We start from the raw sequence: 17,986 nt of genomic DNA on the forward strand, positions 1-17,986 counted from the left end.
ATTTTAAAATTTTTGTTTCCATGAAATCTCAAAAACATTTTTGGCAGGAAAGATTTTGCTATATTTCAAAACTTTGAGAATCACTCATCTGTTGCTTTTCATTTTTCAAAAAGACTACTTGCGTCATTAAAGAATGTAAAATGTATTAATATTTTTAATACAGCTAAACCATATTAGAGATGTGTGGATTAAATGTTCAAATCATTTTATCTTTATTTGTTCACTCAAATAAGTTTTTCTTAATAGATTAAAACATTTATCTTAACAATATTTGATATATTGATTTGACATGTCGTAACACAAATGCACCAGTCTCCCATTACTGTACAGCATTTTTGCTTTATTCTTTGGATTGCTTTATCAAACAACTTAAATAATCTATTCAGTTTCCATTGCGTGTAGCTTTTCACCCCACAGGCACTACTTAATCATAAGCAATATTAAAAAGTTTTTGGAAAGATTTGTTAATTTTTACCATATTTAAATGTCATAAACATATTATTTTTTAGATACCTTATAACAAAATATTAGTTAAATACTTTGGGATTTATTGCAGTTCTGAAGGCCAAACCATTGCATAACTTAGTTGCATGCACTCTGTTCTTTTTCAATGGATATAAATAATAACAAAGACAAATCATAAACATATGTACAAATTAGATACATGATGTACTGTACATAATATACAAAAGAGGGGAGAACTTTTAAACACAATATACAGCTTTACATTTTTATATAAAACTCTCAATGAAGAAAAGTTTCACGTCCATGTTCAAATCTGATTTTCTGGAAAATTTGAAACAAATGAAACCATTTAATAACTGAAAACTTCACAAGTTAAGCTATGATATTTTTAGATGGAAGGAACCGACTGATTAGACAGACATAAAAATGGAAAGGCTTAACTGTATGGACGTCTCGTTCCCTCTAAATCCCAAATAACAGAAAACAGCCCTGCAATCCCAATTGAAGCCTCAGGGCCAAAGGGAAAAACCAAAACAGAGTGCTTTCTCATGCAACACCTTGTCTTACTTTACTCCCCTCACTCAGAACACAAATATGAAACACTTTTTCAATTAATCTGTGTTTAGCATTTGCAAATATGATCATGGTCTTTACATTTCTTTCCATAGCTTAAGATGACTGATCTAAAGAAAGACAAGATAGTTCTTTCTCCAAAATAGTGAACATACATAAAGATGCAAACATTTTTCTGCACCTTTCAGGCCAGGCCCGTCAGAAGGCCAACGACACAAGAGCTAATCCAATGCAGTTTGAAATAGTATTGCTTATTTTAAATTTGATGCAATTTTTATTTATTTATTTTTTTTTACAAATATCTGACGGCAAGTTTTGCTTTTTTGTGTAACTGATTTTTGCAAAACTCATTGATTGTATAACCTAAAACCTGAACTACAACTTTTTGAGCTACTAGCAAAAACAAAATATGTTCATTTCTTTAACCTGTGTTTTCACTGTACAGTCACTGTACTGTACAATGAAAAACAGTGAGTATTTCAGAGAACAGATAACCTCAAACTAGCAAGAGTTTTCATGCTCAGGCATGTAAATAATGTCTTTTTGCAGTTGCTGTAAAATGTATGGAGTCTGCAACACACAATTATCAACTCGAGCAGCTTAACTCCTACGGTAATCAAGAGATTAGCTTTATTATTATTATTAGCCGTCTTTTCACTGGTTTTTGTGAGAAACGCATAAAATTTAATCATTTTGCTTACAAGAAATTCACAGCTGAAGACGGTTTGTTAAAAGTACAAGTAGTGTGACAGGCTTTACACGGCTTCAGTTGAAAAAAAACGTGTCTGGCTCACGCAGAGTAACTTGGTAAAACTAAACGTGATCAATTTGGTGCCAATATGTAATATTTTTATATATGTGAAACTTTTTTTTTCTAAGAAGAATTAACGATTTTCTCAAATTCCATAAATAATAAAATAAAACCATTCATTAGTACTATTGAAACCGAATCTTTCTACTCTTTTCTAGTTTACACATTCCAGAATTTATAACACCTTTTCAATACACTTATTTTCTGTGGCTCCTCCAGGCACTTTTTCACCTCCCACCAACTCTCTGGAATGTTTATGTTGCTTCTAGTTTTAGATTATCTCTTTGTTGAAAAGATTTAGCCGGGTGTAGACTCTTACATTAGATGTGAAACCAAATTAATGGTGTAATTATGCTTTGAACAAGCAAAGTCCTTGGCTAATATGTTGATATTAAAGGTACCAAAAGGTATTAAAGTAATCCTTCTGTTATTCTCAGGAAAAAAGAGGAAGGTGGGATGCCTGAAGGGGTCGGCATTAGATATTCTGCAGAGTGCTTGAAATCACTTGGCCTGACGGAACTTGCTACAAGAGTTTTGATGTTGAGGAATGTTGGCAGTTTTTAACTCCTCAGTTCTCTTCTTGACTGCGAGCACCTGGGAGGCAAGATGCCAATCAGAGAGTAAAGGGAAGGGGTCAAAGAGGAGAGGCGGATCCATCAGAAGGAGAGGCTCGCAGCTGTTGTCCGAGGCCGGAGACTCTGTGGAGATTTCTGGTCTGAGGAGTCTGACGGAGGCTGTAGAGAGGGCATTTCACAACGACTTAACAGTTGGATTTGCCAATGAGAGGATGGTTTTTATAATTTATCACAACAATACTGAAACACGTTGTGGTCCACAGTGTAAAGCTATCATTACTTTCAAAAGTTTAACTCACTATGGCAACAAATCTCAAAAGGTACATTTCTTCAGATGAATGCGTGGAAAGTTTTCCCCCATTTCCCATCATCCCTCCGTTTACACTCTTTCGGGTCAGCTTGCAGCTCGTTACAACCCTACCTAACCTAACATTACCGATGCAACAAAAATGGCGAGCAGTATTGGAGCTATCCAGCCATACAGTTTTGATCCAGATGCCAGTTCAGACGAGAAAAACATTGTTGTAAAAGGATTTAGTCATCCATAAGTGGATTCATTAGAACGGAACAGAGCAGGAAACTTGTGGCTTGTCGTTGTGGGTTCTATGTAATCTACAAGCTTTTTCCAACAACCTTTTTTTGTCTGCTCCTGATTCACAATGAGCTGAATAAAGAAATCCTTAGAAATGCCATTTTATTCTTAATTTTCTTCATATATGTCTGCCAACATCAGAAAATGCAACAAGAACATGTAAAACAAAAAAAGACTTGATTTTCATTGGAGTGGATCTTTAAATATTCCATTTTTGAGCAAATGCATTCAACAGGACAATCACTGTGGAAATGTAGTGTAATACATTAAAATAAAAATAATAAGTTCATTGATACCTCACAGTCTAACAAATAAATAGTTGTCAGGCTGGATATATTTCAGATCAGGAGAAGGAGGATCAGGCTTACTTTGACCAACAAAAATCTTGGCATTCAGCATCTTTGTCAGTATCAGCACAAATGCAGCGTGGTGTTTTCGGCCCCTCACGCTCAGAGAGTCGAGCACGGGCGGCGCGTCTGCTTCGCTGCTGTCCTCTGTAGCTCGACATCCCATAGGGAACAGTGCGTCTAAGACAGAAAACAGAAAAACCACAGTCTGGCTTTAAGTTGTAAAAAAAAAAAAAGATATGCTCACACCTACTTTGAGTATTTTCTTTGGGTTACAACCTAATGATCAAATCAAAAATAATTCTGATTACAGTTGAACTTTGACCTGTTTTTAAGCTTTTTATTTTATTTTTTTTGCTTTGGTTGTGGATCAATGGGTTTCAGCACCTTTGAACATTTGGTCTAAAGGTGACCACTGAAAACTGCTCATGGAAAAACAAAAGCTGCCAGAGCAGAGAAGCTGCTGGAAGTTAACCCTGACAAACGACTTCCATAGATCAATTTCACTGGGTCAGACCATCCATTGATAGATTTTGCCAGGCCTCCCATCTGGTCACCAACATTTCTGCCATCAGGTTGGCGTTTTCCTTCTTTTCTGTTTCATCAGTTTTCACCATCTGGCATTGATTTTCTGAAGAAGAAAATGTGTTTGTGGCTTGTAAAGCCTTAAAGGTAAAAAGGTCTGCTCTGGAGTATCCCAGCCCAGCATGTGTTCTGCAGAAAGGTCCACACATGAAGGCAAATAGGCTTCATTTGTCATTTAGACTAACAGATCAATTGACAGATGAATAGCTTTCCCCCGTGGACCTGTCAGAAAGTGTTAGACTGCATGCTGTCTGTGTCTGATTGACCGCTCGCTGGGAGCTGACAAACAGCCTGCTTCTTGAATGTTGCCTGGCTAACCTGCTTCTCGCCCGTTTAAAATCATTCCACTTAAGATGAAAAACTCTTTGACCTCTCCAGTCTGAGGTGGCAGCTGGGACATCAGAAAATCCATCCAATTCTTCCTTTAAAGTTCAGGGCAACTATTAGAAAAGAGGCAAAGACTTCAAGGAATCCTGCTTAATTACAGGTTAGTTGTGGCCATGAAAAGACATCATGTTGAGTCTGTTCAAACTAGCACAAGAGAATTCCATCCAATGAGCATCAGCAATCAACAGTTGCTACTATATTTACCCTGTGGCCTGTTTCTGTGTTTCTGTCACGGTTTAAAGCAAGGAGCTGTTTATCTGACACAGCTTGAGGCAATTCAGCACTAGAAAATAGAAAAGATGTTTTGTTTTTTTACATTGTAGCAGTATAAAATTTGATGCAGTCTTTAGTTTGGTTGCAAGGAGGATGAACAAACTGTGAAAGAGCTTAAATTAGGGAAGATGCTGCCTGTTGCAAGTCACATTCACTTGTTTACTTCTTTAGACTTTGCTGAAAAACGCTGGAATTGTTAGCATCTTTGCCTAACTGAAATATTCTTCCTTTCTTCTCACTGCAAATACTGAATCTTAAGAAAGAAAAAAACCTTTGTTTCAAGAAAAATCTTCTTATTTTCTGTCTTGCAAGAGAAAATGTTTCAATTGCAAAATAATTTGACATAATATGTCTTTGTGACTAGATTTTTTTCTTAAAATAAGACACATTTTCTAGCAGATTTTAAGTCATTTAAAGAAAATCTGCCAATGGGGTAAGAATTTTTGACTTATTTTTCAAGGGGCATATTGTTGCAGGCCCACACAGAACTCTTTGTGGATTGTACAGTAATTTCTTCGTGTCTCTGGATTTTCTAAATGGTCAAGTTAGCAGATGGTTCTATAGTTTCTCCATGTAACAGTCATTGGCCCTGATCTTTCAAGGATGTGCAAATACATTAACATTCCGGAACAGCAGACACCCTGACTTGGAAACTTGTGACTATTTTGCGAGAGTAAAAAAACATTTCAGCTGCCTTCAGACTTTAAGATGCAATACATTGCCGATCAGAAGTCGTGAATGATACAGTTGCTATTAAAAAAAAACACAGACAACTAATTTCTGACACCCTCCTCCTCCTCAGTGTCACTAACTTATTAAAATCTCTCAAACTTCATGTCCGAAGCTGGAGATCTTAACCCGTAATGCAGTGGCACAAGGCAGCATGCAAACAGCTGCAGCAACCCTCAAACATCTTAATCAGATAAAAAAGCTTGTTCTGTTCCCATGGAGGGCCAAGAAGAGAGAGTGGGACAAGAGGGACAACTTTGCCACTATGTTGATGAAAAAACGTGTTGCACTTTGTATAAAAAGGAAAGACAATAAGTTATTCCATTTCTTTTTTTTACGCCAAAAATGTCTCTTTTTTTGGATGAAGGTTTATAGCACATAATGTATTTTCTGTTATCAGAATACAAATGGTTGATTTTTCAAAGGTTTCAGTGATAAACAGTTTGGTTGATAGGAACTTATTTTAAGGAGGGATTTTCTCCTGTGATTTGAGACAGTCGCAGGGTTTGTTGCTCTGTTGGGCTTGTCTTCACTTGAACCGTGACTCTGTCTCAGCCTCCGGCTGGATTAAGCTACCGGGCGTGACTTGACTGCAGTGCGCAGCAGTGTGAATGACAGCTTTATCAGAATTCTCAAGCTGGACACAGGCGCAACATCATTTTCTACACGTTGTACCCGCAGAGGCATTGGAGGGTCTGCACAGCGAGCGCGCATCCTTAATGACCACAGATCATCTGAAAGCAGGTTAATCAGCATGTCTTACTCGGGAGTGTTTATCCAGATGATATCCAAGTGGCAGTAGTACACGCACTCTTTGTCCGTGTAGGAGTAACAGGTGCAGCGCTTTTGTCTGGACTTGGTGGTCTCAGACAGCTGGGACCCCCTAGAGTCAAATTCCTGGGCGTCTCTGAGAAGTCTGGGGTTGCTCTCCAAATCGTCGTGGGACATCAGAACACCTTAAAGTGGAGCAATAAAAAAAGCCAAAACAAGGAAATAGTCAATTTTAAATCTAAATTTACAACTCATTGACTTCTTTTTGTTGTTGTCTTTTTACAAACCTACCTTGTAGTAGAATTAATGTAAGAGTTTCAAAAAACAAGATTCTTGCGAGGAAGCGCGTCATTTTAACCCCGTCAGATATTCCCAAAGTCTATCATAACTGTGGGAGGATGCATATCCATTAACTTTTTAGTCCTCCTCAGCTCACATAATCCAGAGTCAAAGGGGGTAGTTGTTGCTCTGTCTCCTAAACTTGTTTCAACCTTTTAATCTGCGCAATGAAGTCTGCGTAAAAAACTCGAATGTGATTTTTTGCGCAGAGTAGAACGATGTCCTCGGTTTCATTCTGCATTCTGACAGCCCTAATCCAAGGTAGATGGTTTTGGAGAGCCTTGCGTACACGCCCCACACCTCCCCCAAACACTCCTGGCTGCTTACTCTGCAACACGCAAAAGCAGCAAGCAAATTCCAAGTCTGTTCTGTTCCCTAATTTCACTTTGGGACAATTTCGAATCCAGTTATGAACTACCTAGCTCACTTGGCCTAGGACTGGTCAAAGTTCTCATTTTGATTTTTTTATATTACATTCATCTGTGTTTCAGAGGAGCTACAAGATGGTTTTTAAATGAGTTGTCACTTAATCCACTTAATATTTACTCCACAAAACGTTGAGGATACACTTTTTAAAGCTTGCTTTTAATGTAAAAGGTAGTTCAAAAGGGTAAATAGAACGGCAAAATAAAAAAAATGGCAATAAAATGGCAATACTTTCTTGTATTGTGAATGATTTTTAATATTCATAATGCAGTGAGTTTTAAATATTTTTGTTTTATTTTTTTAGAAAAATACACTCTTTTGGCAAAGTGAGGCCTATCCTTTCCAATTCAGACTGTAACTGTCCCAGCTTCAAAGTTACACATAAGGATAACAGTTGGTTAGCATTACAACATATACAGACCATACAGACTAAGGTTTTTCAAGATTTTTTAATGATATTCCTTTATCTCTTCAGTGCACAGAGGATAGAGAAAGGATGGCCTAATGGACCAAAGCAAGCATCTCATCTGTTAGAAATTGACCTTGCAGAGGTCAGCAGCATTGATGCAAATCCTCAAAACACAATCAAAGCAACAAATGTTTTTAAGAGTTCTATAGAGGAATGCTTCGGACCGATCCAGGCAAGCAGAACTGTAGTCAAGTTCAGCTTTCTTAAAAGAAGTGCACAGAGATGAATGTGAGCTACTGATGTCAGGCAGGAACTGATTTGTGGTCGAATGTAAAACGGCAGTCAGATTTAGTGAGGAATTGTTCCACTGCAGCTTCTGGTATTGAAGACGGCTCATCCAAAAGGACTTCAAACACTTACAGACAGGCAGGAGAGATCAGCTGGTTTTATTATACTGATTTGAACTCCTTCATTAGTTGTTTAATGAGCTTAAGTCAAAGGTGAAGTAAAAACACACTGTTCTTTAACTGATATTAACTCTGCAGGGTAAATGGGAGCAAAAGAGCAGAATCCAGTTGTAAATTTTATATTGTCAGTGATTAGGCAGTTTACTAAATTGAGGCATAAAGTCTGAAATTGAATTAAGTTAAAATCAAATGAAATGAAGGTGCTTTCATAGTGGGTGGAAGTAAAACCAACAGCCCACAATTGTAAAACTTGGTGTTTTAAAATGTTCTTGTAGTATTTTTTTCTTGATGGAAGACATATTAAAGAAAATTAGCCCAAAATTGCCTTTTTGAGTAATTCTTTATTTAATCCATTGTGAATCAGGACCACATGAAAAAATACTGTTGGAAAAAGCTTATAGCTGTGCTGTGGGTACAATCAGTGAGTCCCAACCTCTCTGCTTTGCTCCATTCTGATGCATCCACCTGCAGACGACTAGATCCATGTTTTCCCCCTCTGAGCTGGCATCTGGCTCAAAACTGAGTGGCTGGATAGCTCCAATATTAAGCTAGCAGGAGACAGTGTTAACAAAAGGATGATGAGCAATGAGGGCAGGTTTGCTCCACACCAAGAGTCCTGCCTACAACTCAGAGGTGAATTTCTCATGAACTGCTTCACTTCTGCAGAAACTATGTCCCAGAGAAAAACACAGTTTTTTGTTTTTGGCCTAAAATGGCATATTCATAACTAAAAACCACTTTAAAACGCTTTTGAACGCATTTAAAACAGATCAAAAGATGATCGGAGTGGGACTTTTAACATCTTTTTATGAGTTATGTCCCTTTAAAAACTTTTTTAGCTTAAACTGCCATCAAAGTTGGGAGGATGTTTGCTGTCTCTCATTTTTAGATTATGACTATATTTGCCATGTATGACTTGTCAACATAAAATAAAAAGGATGTTGAAAAAAAAAACTCTTTTTAAATCTGTTAACACAAAATGAAATTACTTATAAAATCAGTACGACTGATAGCCTTGACATACCATGACGCTCAAAAAGTGTATGTAGCAGAGTAAACAAAAAAAAAGCAACAAATTTAGTTTGTGCTAAAGGTGAATTGTCCCAGGTTTGTGCTTTATTACAAAGGCCTCCACTAAAAAGAAACCTGGTGATTCATTACTCCCCTCTGGTCCCCTCCCAAATTCCCAAGACTTCGGTTTTGTGCCATACCCAAGTTCTCTGGCTTTATGCTTGAGGAGCGAAACAGAGGATTCCATCTAAATGAAGACCATACTCTGTTTTCTTTCTACTGACCAAAGTTATGGAGCAGAATCCTACCAGCAACTTGGTGTGTGTAGTTTAGCTTTCCCAGGTTGTGTGCAGAATTACATCTACCATCTTTTTATATTAACTTTTCATGTTTGGCCCCAGAATGGATTATTGGTAATTTCCCTTAAGTGGGCAATAAAATCTGCTTGTATAATATTTCTTGGCATTGAGGATCAAAGTTAGAAAAATTGCTTAAGGTTATGAAACATGGGGTTCATTTATTTTTATTCATTTTTAATGTCTTCTTGTGTCTTTCGGAACAAACCAAAGTCTGAAAATTGTTTGCCATTTCTTTACTTGTTTCATGACAAAAATCTGTTCACGATCCAGCAACTTTTTGCTCTGTTATTGGCATTTCCATGTTCTGTTGTGCAAAACTTTGCAGACGTCTCCTCCCTGTTTTTCACACACTGACTCCAGAAGTCAGACGTTAAGCTTTGCACAGTGCCATAACTATTCATAATGCTGGCTTTCTTAGCAGCAGGGAAATTGCCATGACAAACTTAAGCGTTTTAAAAATGCATTGCAGAAGCATTAGCAGCCCTTTTCATCTGCTCTGACAGGGCTTCTGTCCATCTAGGCTTCATTTGAAATTATTTTTCTGTGCTGAGTATAGAGATCTACCTGCTTAGCCATCCTGCACATCAATAGATTGGTCGTCTTAAACATCTTAGAAAGCTGCACATGTGTGTTTCTTCAGTATGAGAGTGATAAAAGCAGGTCCAATGTGAACATCAAGCAGGAGTTTTTACCAACATGACTGTTTGATTCCAGTTTTAAAGAGGATAAGAAAAGATTCCAAGAAAATTGACACAAATTTGATTTTCCTTATAATATAACTTTTAGTGTTTAACTTATCCTTTCTTTGGTTTTCTACTTTCAGTCTGTATCAGAGACATGGTAGAGGTGTTTCCTCTGCATGCGGAGAAGGGCTGAAACCAATTTACTGAGGCTTTAAAAGAAGTACATTTATTACAGCTGAACTCTCCACAAAACAGAGCATCTTTCCAAGGTGAACATTATCACTCTAAAATCGGCAACATACCTCCGAAATGGGTTGCAGCTGATGCCCTGGATTCAACAGATTTTATGCTTTGTGGTTTTGTTGCTGCGCAGTAAATGTCGACTATCACCCAATGGAAAATGTTGGGTTGTGGGATGCTTCACGCTAAGTAGTGGGTTCTAAGATTTATGCAAAACCCAGTCAGTGGTAAAATCATAAATGTCAAACTAAGTTAATCACAAAAGGTCCCAATAAAAACCGAATTCGGTGAAGACAATTTTAGAAGAGCAAAAAAGTTGGGATATACCTATAAATCTTCTGTGGACTACAGGATAAGGCTAAGTCAAAAATCAGCAAGAAAAAACCCCAACATGGATTAATCCTCAAAAACAACTTTCAAGTCCAAGATATTGGTTATGATTTTTTTCCCCCCAGGTTGCACAAGGACAAGCGGTTAGCCAAAATTATATGCATAACACGTACAGCTACTATCATAGACAGATAGCTGTTCTCTAAAGGGAAGGCAGCCAAACCTAAAATGATGCACAGACACAAATACAGGGAATGAGCCTCAAAATAAAGATTGTTCACAGGCTGACCTTCGACAGGCATTTGAGGTTTTAAATTGTTGTCATGGATTATTAATGTGATTTTAAGATCTGCTGTAATCTCGAGATAAGAAAGCTACAGACTGTACTTTAACAAGGATGGCTTCATTGTGTGGTTTTGTTAAATTACTTCTAATGCAGTCACACATTCAGTAGAAAAAACACTGAGGGAACATTTTAGAACACTTTTGTGTGTCATTTTGCAGAAATACGTTTGCACACACTGGGCAAAGCAATCCCTAATTTCACAGGGACTATGACTACTTTTCAAGTATGCATTGGAAATGTAACATTAAGCCCTTTAATTGTGTCAGTTTTTTTTTAATCTTAATGTAAAAGTCTTACATTTGGTGGCTTGCATCTCACACTTATAGTTGTATCTGCACATCTATTTGATATTCCTAACAAACCTGAGGCAGGTTCTCCACTTGCAATGCTGACAAAAAAATATCTTAACTGCTAAAAATTTTATGTACTTGAAAGACAATTTAAAAATGCATCAAAGAAGTCTCTTGAGGATATTCTAAGGAACATTTGTGCAGCTACAAAATCTTATGAAGTTGTGCAAACATTTTAGAGGCAACCTGGCTTTGAACTAATGACTGGGTGAAGGACTATGCAGGGAAGCATGTTATATCAATGGACCGTAAGGAATTTTAATCTTTCTATGGCATGAAATCAAAGAGAAAGTAAAAACCAGGTGTTTTCAGATCATTTGCTTTCAAAATATTTCTGTCACGCCGAATTGCAGATTCAAGTACTGAACTGTTTGCCGTACTCGTCTTTTTAATTACGTTCCCACCACTCAGATAATCTGATCAATTACCTGACTTTTTACATGACTGGCTAATAAATGGGATATTTATTTTAATGTTCTGTTCAGGTTTTTCAGAATCAGAAGAGGCCAACTCCACAATTTTGTAGCTTTTTGGCGCCATCATGTGGTTATTGTATTATGAACAAATAGAAAAAGAATTATTATTTCATTTTTCTTTGATTTTGATTTGAAATGGTGTGTTTCAAGCAATTAATTAGAAATAATACACAATTGTTGATGGAAAAGTACAGAGAAGGTCAGAAGGAGCTGCATTGTGTGTTCGTAGATTTAGAGAAGGCGTATGACAGGGTGCCGAGGGAGGAGCTGTGGTACTGTATGAGGTCGTCTGGAGTGGCAGAGAAGTATGTCAGAGTAGTTCAGGACATGTATGAGAGAAGTATGACGGTGGTGAGATGTGCTGTAGGTCAGACAGAGGAGTTCAAGGTGGAGGTGGGACTACACCAAGGATCAGCTTTGAGTCCTTTTTTGTTTGCTATGCTGATGGACAGGCTGACAGACGAGGTAAGACAGGAATCTCCCTGGACAATGATGTTTGCTGATGACATTGTAATTTGCAGTGAGAGTAGAGAGCAGGTGGAGGAACAGCTAGAGAGGTGGAGGTTTGCTCTGGAAAGAAGAGGCATGAAGGTCAGTCGTAGTAAGACAGAATACATGTGTCTGAACGAGAGGGATCAAGGTAGAAGCGTTAGGTTACAGGGGGCTGAGGTGAAGAAGGTGCAGGAGTTTAAGTACTTGGGGTCAACAGTTCAGTGTGATGGGGAGTGTGGAAAAGAGGTGAAGAGGCGAGTGCAGGCAGGTTGGAGCGGGTGGAGGAAAGTGTCAGGAGTGTTGTGTGACAGAAGAGTGCCAGCAAGACTCAAAGGAAAGGTGTACAAGACAGTGGTGAGACCAGCTCTGCTCTATGGGTTAGAGACGGTAGCAGTGAGACAGAGACAAGAGGCTGAGATGGAGGTAGCGGAGATGAAGATGTTGAGGTTCTCCTTAGGAGTGACCAGGTTAGACAGGATAAGGAACGAGTACATCAGAGGGACGGCTCATGTTGCCTGTGTTAGCGACAAAGTCAGAGAAGCCAGACTGAGATGGTTTGGACATGTTCAGAGGAGGGATAGTGGATATATTGGTAGAAGGATGTTGGAGATGGAGCTGCCTGGCAGGAGGGCAAGAGGACGGCCAAAGAGGAGATATATGGATGTCTTAACAGAGGACATGAAGTTGGCTAATGTTAGGGTAGAAGATGTCCATGATAGAGTGAGGTGGAAAAGGATGATTCGCTGTGGCGACCCCTGATGGGAAAAGCCGAAAGAGAAAGAAGAAGAATTAGAAATAATACACAAAAGCAATACAATCATCAGTTATACATTCATACAATAACTAATCAAATTTAGGATAATTAGACATACTAATAAATATTGCTTGAAAGGGAGTGGAAGGAAGCGATTTTATATAATCCCACCCCCGTTACACTTAACCATTATATTACATGATTTATCAATATCCGGTTCCTAGCTTTTATCAGACAGAATTAAGAATCTTGAAATATCAATAATACATAATAACTACTTAATTATTATGTAAAAATAACTATTTCAGAAATCAACATGGCAAATGCAGATCAGTTATATAAAATATATGCAGATTATGTTACTTATAAAAGTCATTCATATGATTAAAAAATAATACTATATCAGTAAAATACACAACACTGTTTCAGAGATTTTCATAGCAAAATTTCATCAAGTATCAAAAGTTTAAAAAATGTGCAAAATTATGTTACATTAGGAAAGATTTGTGAATCAATTTATCAATTTTTGGAGCAAGTGAAGTAATATTCATTAAACGTCGATTCAAAAAAAACAACATGTTTATAAAGAAAAAGAGGGCTGCCTTCTTCTTCATTTTGTTTTTCTTTTGATAGAAACAAGACTGTAATATTTTATTCCTTTTTCACACTTATTACTTTTTCTCTTAAATGGTGAATATAGTCACAGTCCACGCTATGACATTGTTTACTAAAGACCTGCCCTTGTATATAAACCTCATTCTATTTTATAAAAAATGGTCACATGTTTACAAGTTTAAATTTTCTTGGATCTTCGTGAAAAGTCTGAATTCTACGGTGGCCTACGAGGACAATCCCCCCCGTGGGTCCGTTTCCTGGTAACCATGACAACATGTGTGCTGGTGCTCTTCCACCGCACGGTCCTGCAGACGCGTCTGTTAACGTCGAGTGCTGCCAAATACATTGTCTTATTTAATAATAGTTGTGTCAAACAGTTCTGATGACGAGCGCATCAGTATTAAAAAACAAGGTAAATATTTGTAAAGAAAGAATCATTTCAAGCAAAGAAACGTCCTTTAGCTTAGTGCTAATTAGCATTGCATTACTTTTAATCTTAGCAACAAGCAATTTGCTAATTATTAGCATTGGATTAGGAGAGTTTGCAATTAAACTAACAGGATTAGCAAGAGAATAGTTAGTAGCCTAAATGCTCCTAACGTAATTTGATTTCATGAACATCATCATGAACGAACATCAGTCTCATTTATTAAGAAAGATGCTAATAAATAATGGGACACTTGTTTGGGGCATGTGCTAGCATCCTGGAATTAAAAAATAATGTATTTCTCATAGAGATGTTATATAAAAAAGACTGAAACAAAAAAGAAGTTAAAAAACTTTTCAGATAGAATTAAAATATGGAGGCAATATGCTAGTGTTTACATAAGAATTATTTTGAGCTGTCATTTATATTTGCTCATTTATTTCTTAGTTTTGCATTGTTTTAAACATAACTTGGTAATTTAATTTTTAAAACCTTTGGAAATGTTTACAATCAAAGCCAAAACATAATATTGTACTTATCATAATACTTTTAATACCATAAGTCTTTATATAACTTTATTATCTTAAAAAATACTGTATTTCCTTCAAAAATGTTTGACATGAACTTTGTAAACGCTTCTGTGAGTTCTGTAAGTTTCTATTTGCATTAGATTGCTATTTGTTTGCGTTTGTGTGTAAGTATTAGAATTCTGACTTGTCTTTACTTATTCATTACAGACATCTGGGTGTAAAAGCTCAATTGACCATGGTAAAAGTGAAGAAAGGTTGGTTTTCGGCTCAGTTGTAATTATCTATGTGCAAAAACTGATAATATTAAATATCATAAACTTTGCAGGGAGGGACGAAACTGTATTCGTTATAAATGTGTCCCACTCAATACCATAAAAGACGTCATGCACCAAAGACCAAACTGGATAGAAGTCAAAGAGTGAGTAGACTGCTGTAGTAGCCCCTCTGTCTGTAAAGAGTGTTTATATATATTAAGCAGAGACGTTTGGCATCCGGCGTAAAACATTGCCAAATCTACCATGCGACTCGTTCGCTGTGGCGACCCCTGATGGGAGAAGCCGAAAGTGGAAGAAGAAGAAGCAGAGACGTTTATCCGACTCCAAGAATGGATGAGGAATACATTCATTAAAATGTTTCATTTTTTTAAATTTGTGTTGATTTGTGGTATCTTTTACAGTGATGGAGAGTGGGACTTTAACTGGTGTGATGTGGGCTGGCTACGGGAGAATTTTGACCATGCATACATGGAGGAACATGTCAGAATAAATCACTTTCGCAACCATTATGAGGTGAAGTGGGGCCGATGTCACATGCCACATTTGTAAACATGAAGAAAGTCTTCACTCCGAATAATGATCATGTCATCTTTTCCTGTTTCTTTGTTTCATATCTCAGCTTACACGCAAAAATCTCATGGTAAAAAACCTCAAAAGATTTCAGAAAAACCTGGAAAAGGACATGGGGCGTACCGAGGCATCTAAATGTGATTTCTTCCCGAGCACCTATGCAATGCCGAGCGAATATCATCTCTTTGTGGAGGAGTTCAACAGAAATCCTGGCAGCACTTGGATCATGAAGCCAGTGAGCTAAAGTAGTCCACAAATACAGAATTCTTCCAAAAACAGCGTATTATCTCAGTTATTTGATTATCACAAAAAATGTATCTTCATATGATGAAAGCATAAAAGTAACTGATGCATTATTTAGGTTGCAAAGTCCCAAGGGAAAGGGATTTTTCTATTCAGGAAACTGAAAGACATCATTGACTGGAAGAAGGTAAGCTGATCATAGAAATACAGTAAATAGAATTGTTAAAACAAGAGTTCTAGACTAAGCTAAATTATTGCTGGTGTTCTTCCACAGGATCGCTCCCGGTCAGAGGAGCAGAAGGATGCCGCTCATTTGGACAGCTATGTAGTACAACGTTATATTGAAAATCCCTACCTGATTAATGGTAACAAATAAAAAAAAACAATTTTAAAAAGTAAAAGTTTGAATATTTAATAGAAAAGAGTTCCTAATTAAGAAAGAACATAACAGCTTAAAATTAGTTTCGCAATTAATGAGACCGTAGATGCTTTAAATCATTATTCTTTATGGGGTTTTTTTCGTTTCTCACAGGTAGAAAATTTGACCTGAGAGTTTATGTCCTTGTCACTTCGGTATGATCAAATCAATTTTTATCAATTTTGCAGATCGATTTGACGACTGAAATCCATGTATGTTTTCCTCTTAGTATGTTCCTTTGAAAGTCTGGCTGTACAGAGATGGCTTTGCCCGCTTCTCAAGCTCTCGCTTTTCTCTCAGCACCATAGATGACAAATGTATCCTTTTTTTTTTTTCTGGCCGCATTTGCATTTTAATATATTTATGTTATATAATAGTTCTCATAATCCACATTTCTTTTCCTTTCTTTGACTTGTTTAAACATCCTTACTGCTGCCTCTTAGACATGCATCTCACGAACGTGTCTGTTCAAAAAACAGCACCTGACTACGACCCTGAAAAGGTGTTTCCTGAAATACACAAACAAATGACTTATCCTGTTACCGAATATCTTAATCATTTGTACTCAAGACTATATTTGTGCATCTGGAATAGGGGTGCAAATGGCAAATGCAGCAGCTAAGAAGATACTTGACTGCAAAGTATGGCAGAGAGGTGGTTGAAACTCTTTTTGGAGACATGGATAACATCATCATCCGAAGCCTTCAGAGTGTGCAGAAAGTCATTATAAATGACAAGCACTGCTTTGAGCTCTACGGTTATGACATCCTGCTGGATCACAACCTCAAACCGTAAGTGCCTAAACATGAATGTGAACCAAAAACAAGCTTTCTTTAGCCAAGTAACATAAAGAAATGTGGCACATTGCACATAAAAAGGAAAATCTGCTCTGTAACACAAATGAACCACAATATGTGCTCTGTGTATCACTCTACTCTAAAATTAGAACGCAGTCACCAACAATCCTCAGTAAAGCATTTGCTGATGTTCTGCTCTGGACTACAGCGGCTCTAAAGGTTAAGAAAAATGTTTGCTGGACGTCTGCACCCCTCCATCTCTTTGCAGGTGGCTGATTGAGGTGAATGCCTCTCCATCACACGCACCCAGCAGTCAAGAGGATTACGAGATGAAGTACGGACTGTTGGAGGACACTTTGAATGTTGTTGACATGGAAGGAAGGTAGAAAACCTAATCTCACCACACAGTTGGTTTTTCTCTCCTTTTATCATGGATTTTAAGAAGATAAACCAGTTAACCCTTTAAATTATAGCACTTAAAACAAGCTAATAGTTTGCTGTTAAACATTACTTATAGTTTGTTCAGATGGATGCACAAGTGTTAACAGTGTGTTAATGTTAATAAACTGTCAATCTCCTCATCAGGCTGACTGGTCAGGAGAAGAGAGTTGGAGGTTTTGATCTCATGTGGAACGATGGGCCCGTTTACACAGAGGACCTCAACTTACAAACCTTTGGCAGCTTAAGCTTTACAGCCAACACACATTTGGGTAACTTTGGATGATGACATCTAATCAAACAACATATTGTTACATTTTGTGATGCAAATCTGAGCAGGTTACTCCTGTGCTGCAGCTAGAATGAGATTCTTGTGAAACAGCAGCAAGAAAATGATTACAAAAATACTTCCAGCTGTAAATGAGAATGCTTCTTGTTGCAGGCTGTGTTAATGACAGGGAGAAGAACCTCCGACAACTGCTGAAACCATTTCCCCTCCAGAAGAAGATTTAACTCCAACCAAGATTTCTTCCACAGCATAAATGGCTCAGCAGTTTTTTAAATGTTTGTTTACATATACATCTTCAGAAGAATTAGTTCCTCCTGAACATTTAATGAAGCTGTAACCTTTGTTCTCACCTGCAAAAATGCTAATTAGCCCATTTTTTGAATATACAAAACAGAGCAAAAGCATCAAACTAGAGTTTCTTCATATCAACTAGTTTATGGATTCTATAGACATGCTTGTATTTGCTATGTGGGAATGTTGATGTGCGCTAATAACAATGCCACTTTCTAAATCCATAAATTTGTCTTACCAATTATTTGAATTAAATCAATCTATATTAATAAAGCAATGCTTTATTCCGAAAGAATAAACAGA

At 37.3% G+C, this 17,986-nt stretch overlaps 2 protein-coding genes across 2 annotated transcripts; one reads left to right on the forward strand and one right to left on the reverse strand.

Moving 5' to 3' along the window:
* Positions 1-1,578: 1,578 nt before the first annotated feature.
* Positions 1,579-6,695, reverse strand: edn3b (endothelin 3b). Its single transcript, XM_011476932.4, has 4 exons — positions 6,400-6,695; positions 6,101-6,293; positions 3,385-3,543; positions 1,579-2,583 (listed from the first exon to the last, which is right to left on the reverse strand). Exons 1-4 carry the CDS (start codon positions 6,458-6,460, stop codon positions 2,484-2,486), a joined length of 513 nt encoding a protein of 170 aa, XP_011475234.1. The 5' UTR covers positions 6,461-6,695; the 3' UTR covers positions 1,579-2,483.
* A 6,960-nt stretch (positions 6,696-13,655) lies between these two features.
* On the forward strand, positions 13,656-17,982 carry ttll9 (tubulin tyrosine ligase-like family, member 9). The gene is made up of 14 exons (XM_004070376.5): positions 13,656-13,817; positions 14,570-14,616; positions 14,688-14,780; positions 15,039-15,150; positions 15,257-15,442; positions 15,569-15,637; positions 15,725-15,815; positions 15,983-16,023; positions 16,098-16,185; positions 16,312-16,370; positions 16,463-16,659; positions 16,934-17,047; positions 17,251-17,375; positions 17,546-17,982. Exons 1-14 carry the CDS (start codon positions 13,788-13,790, stop codon positions 17,614-17,616), a joined length of 1,323 nt encoding a protein of 440 aa, XP_004070424.1. The 5' UTR covers positions 13,656-13,787; the 3' UTR covers positions 17,617-17,982.
* Positions 17,983-17,986: the final 4 nt, after the last annotated feature.

This window comes from Oryzias latipes, chromosome 7, assembly GCF_053564925.1.
Source record: "Oryzias latipes strain Hd-rR chromosome 7, Olatipes_Hd-rR_3.1".
Classification (NCBI taxonomy): Eukaryota; Metazoa; Chordata; class Actinopteri; order Beloniformes; family Adrianichthyidae; genus Oryzias; species Oryzias latipes.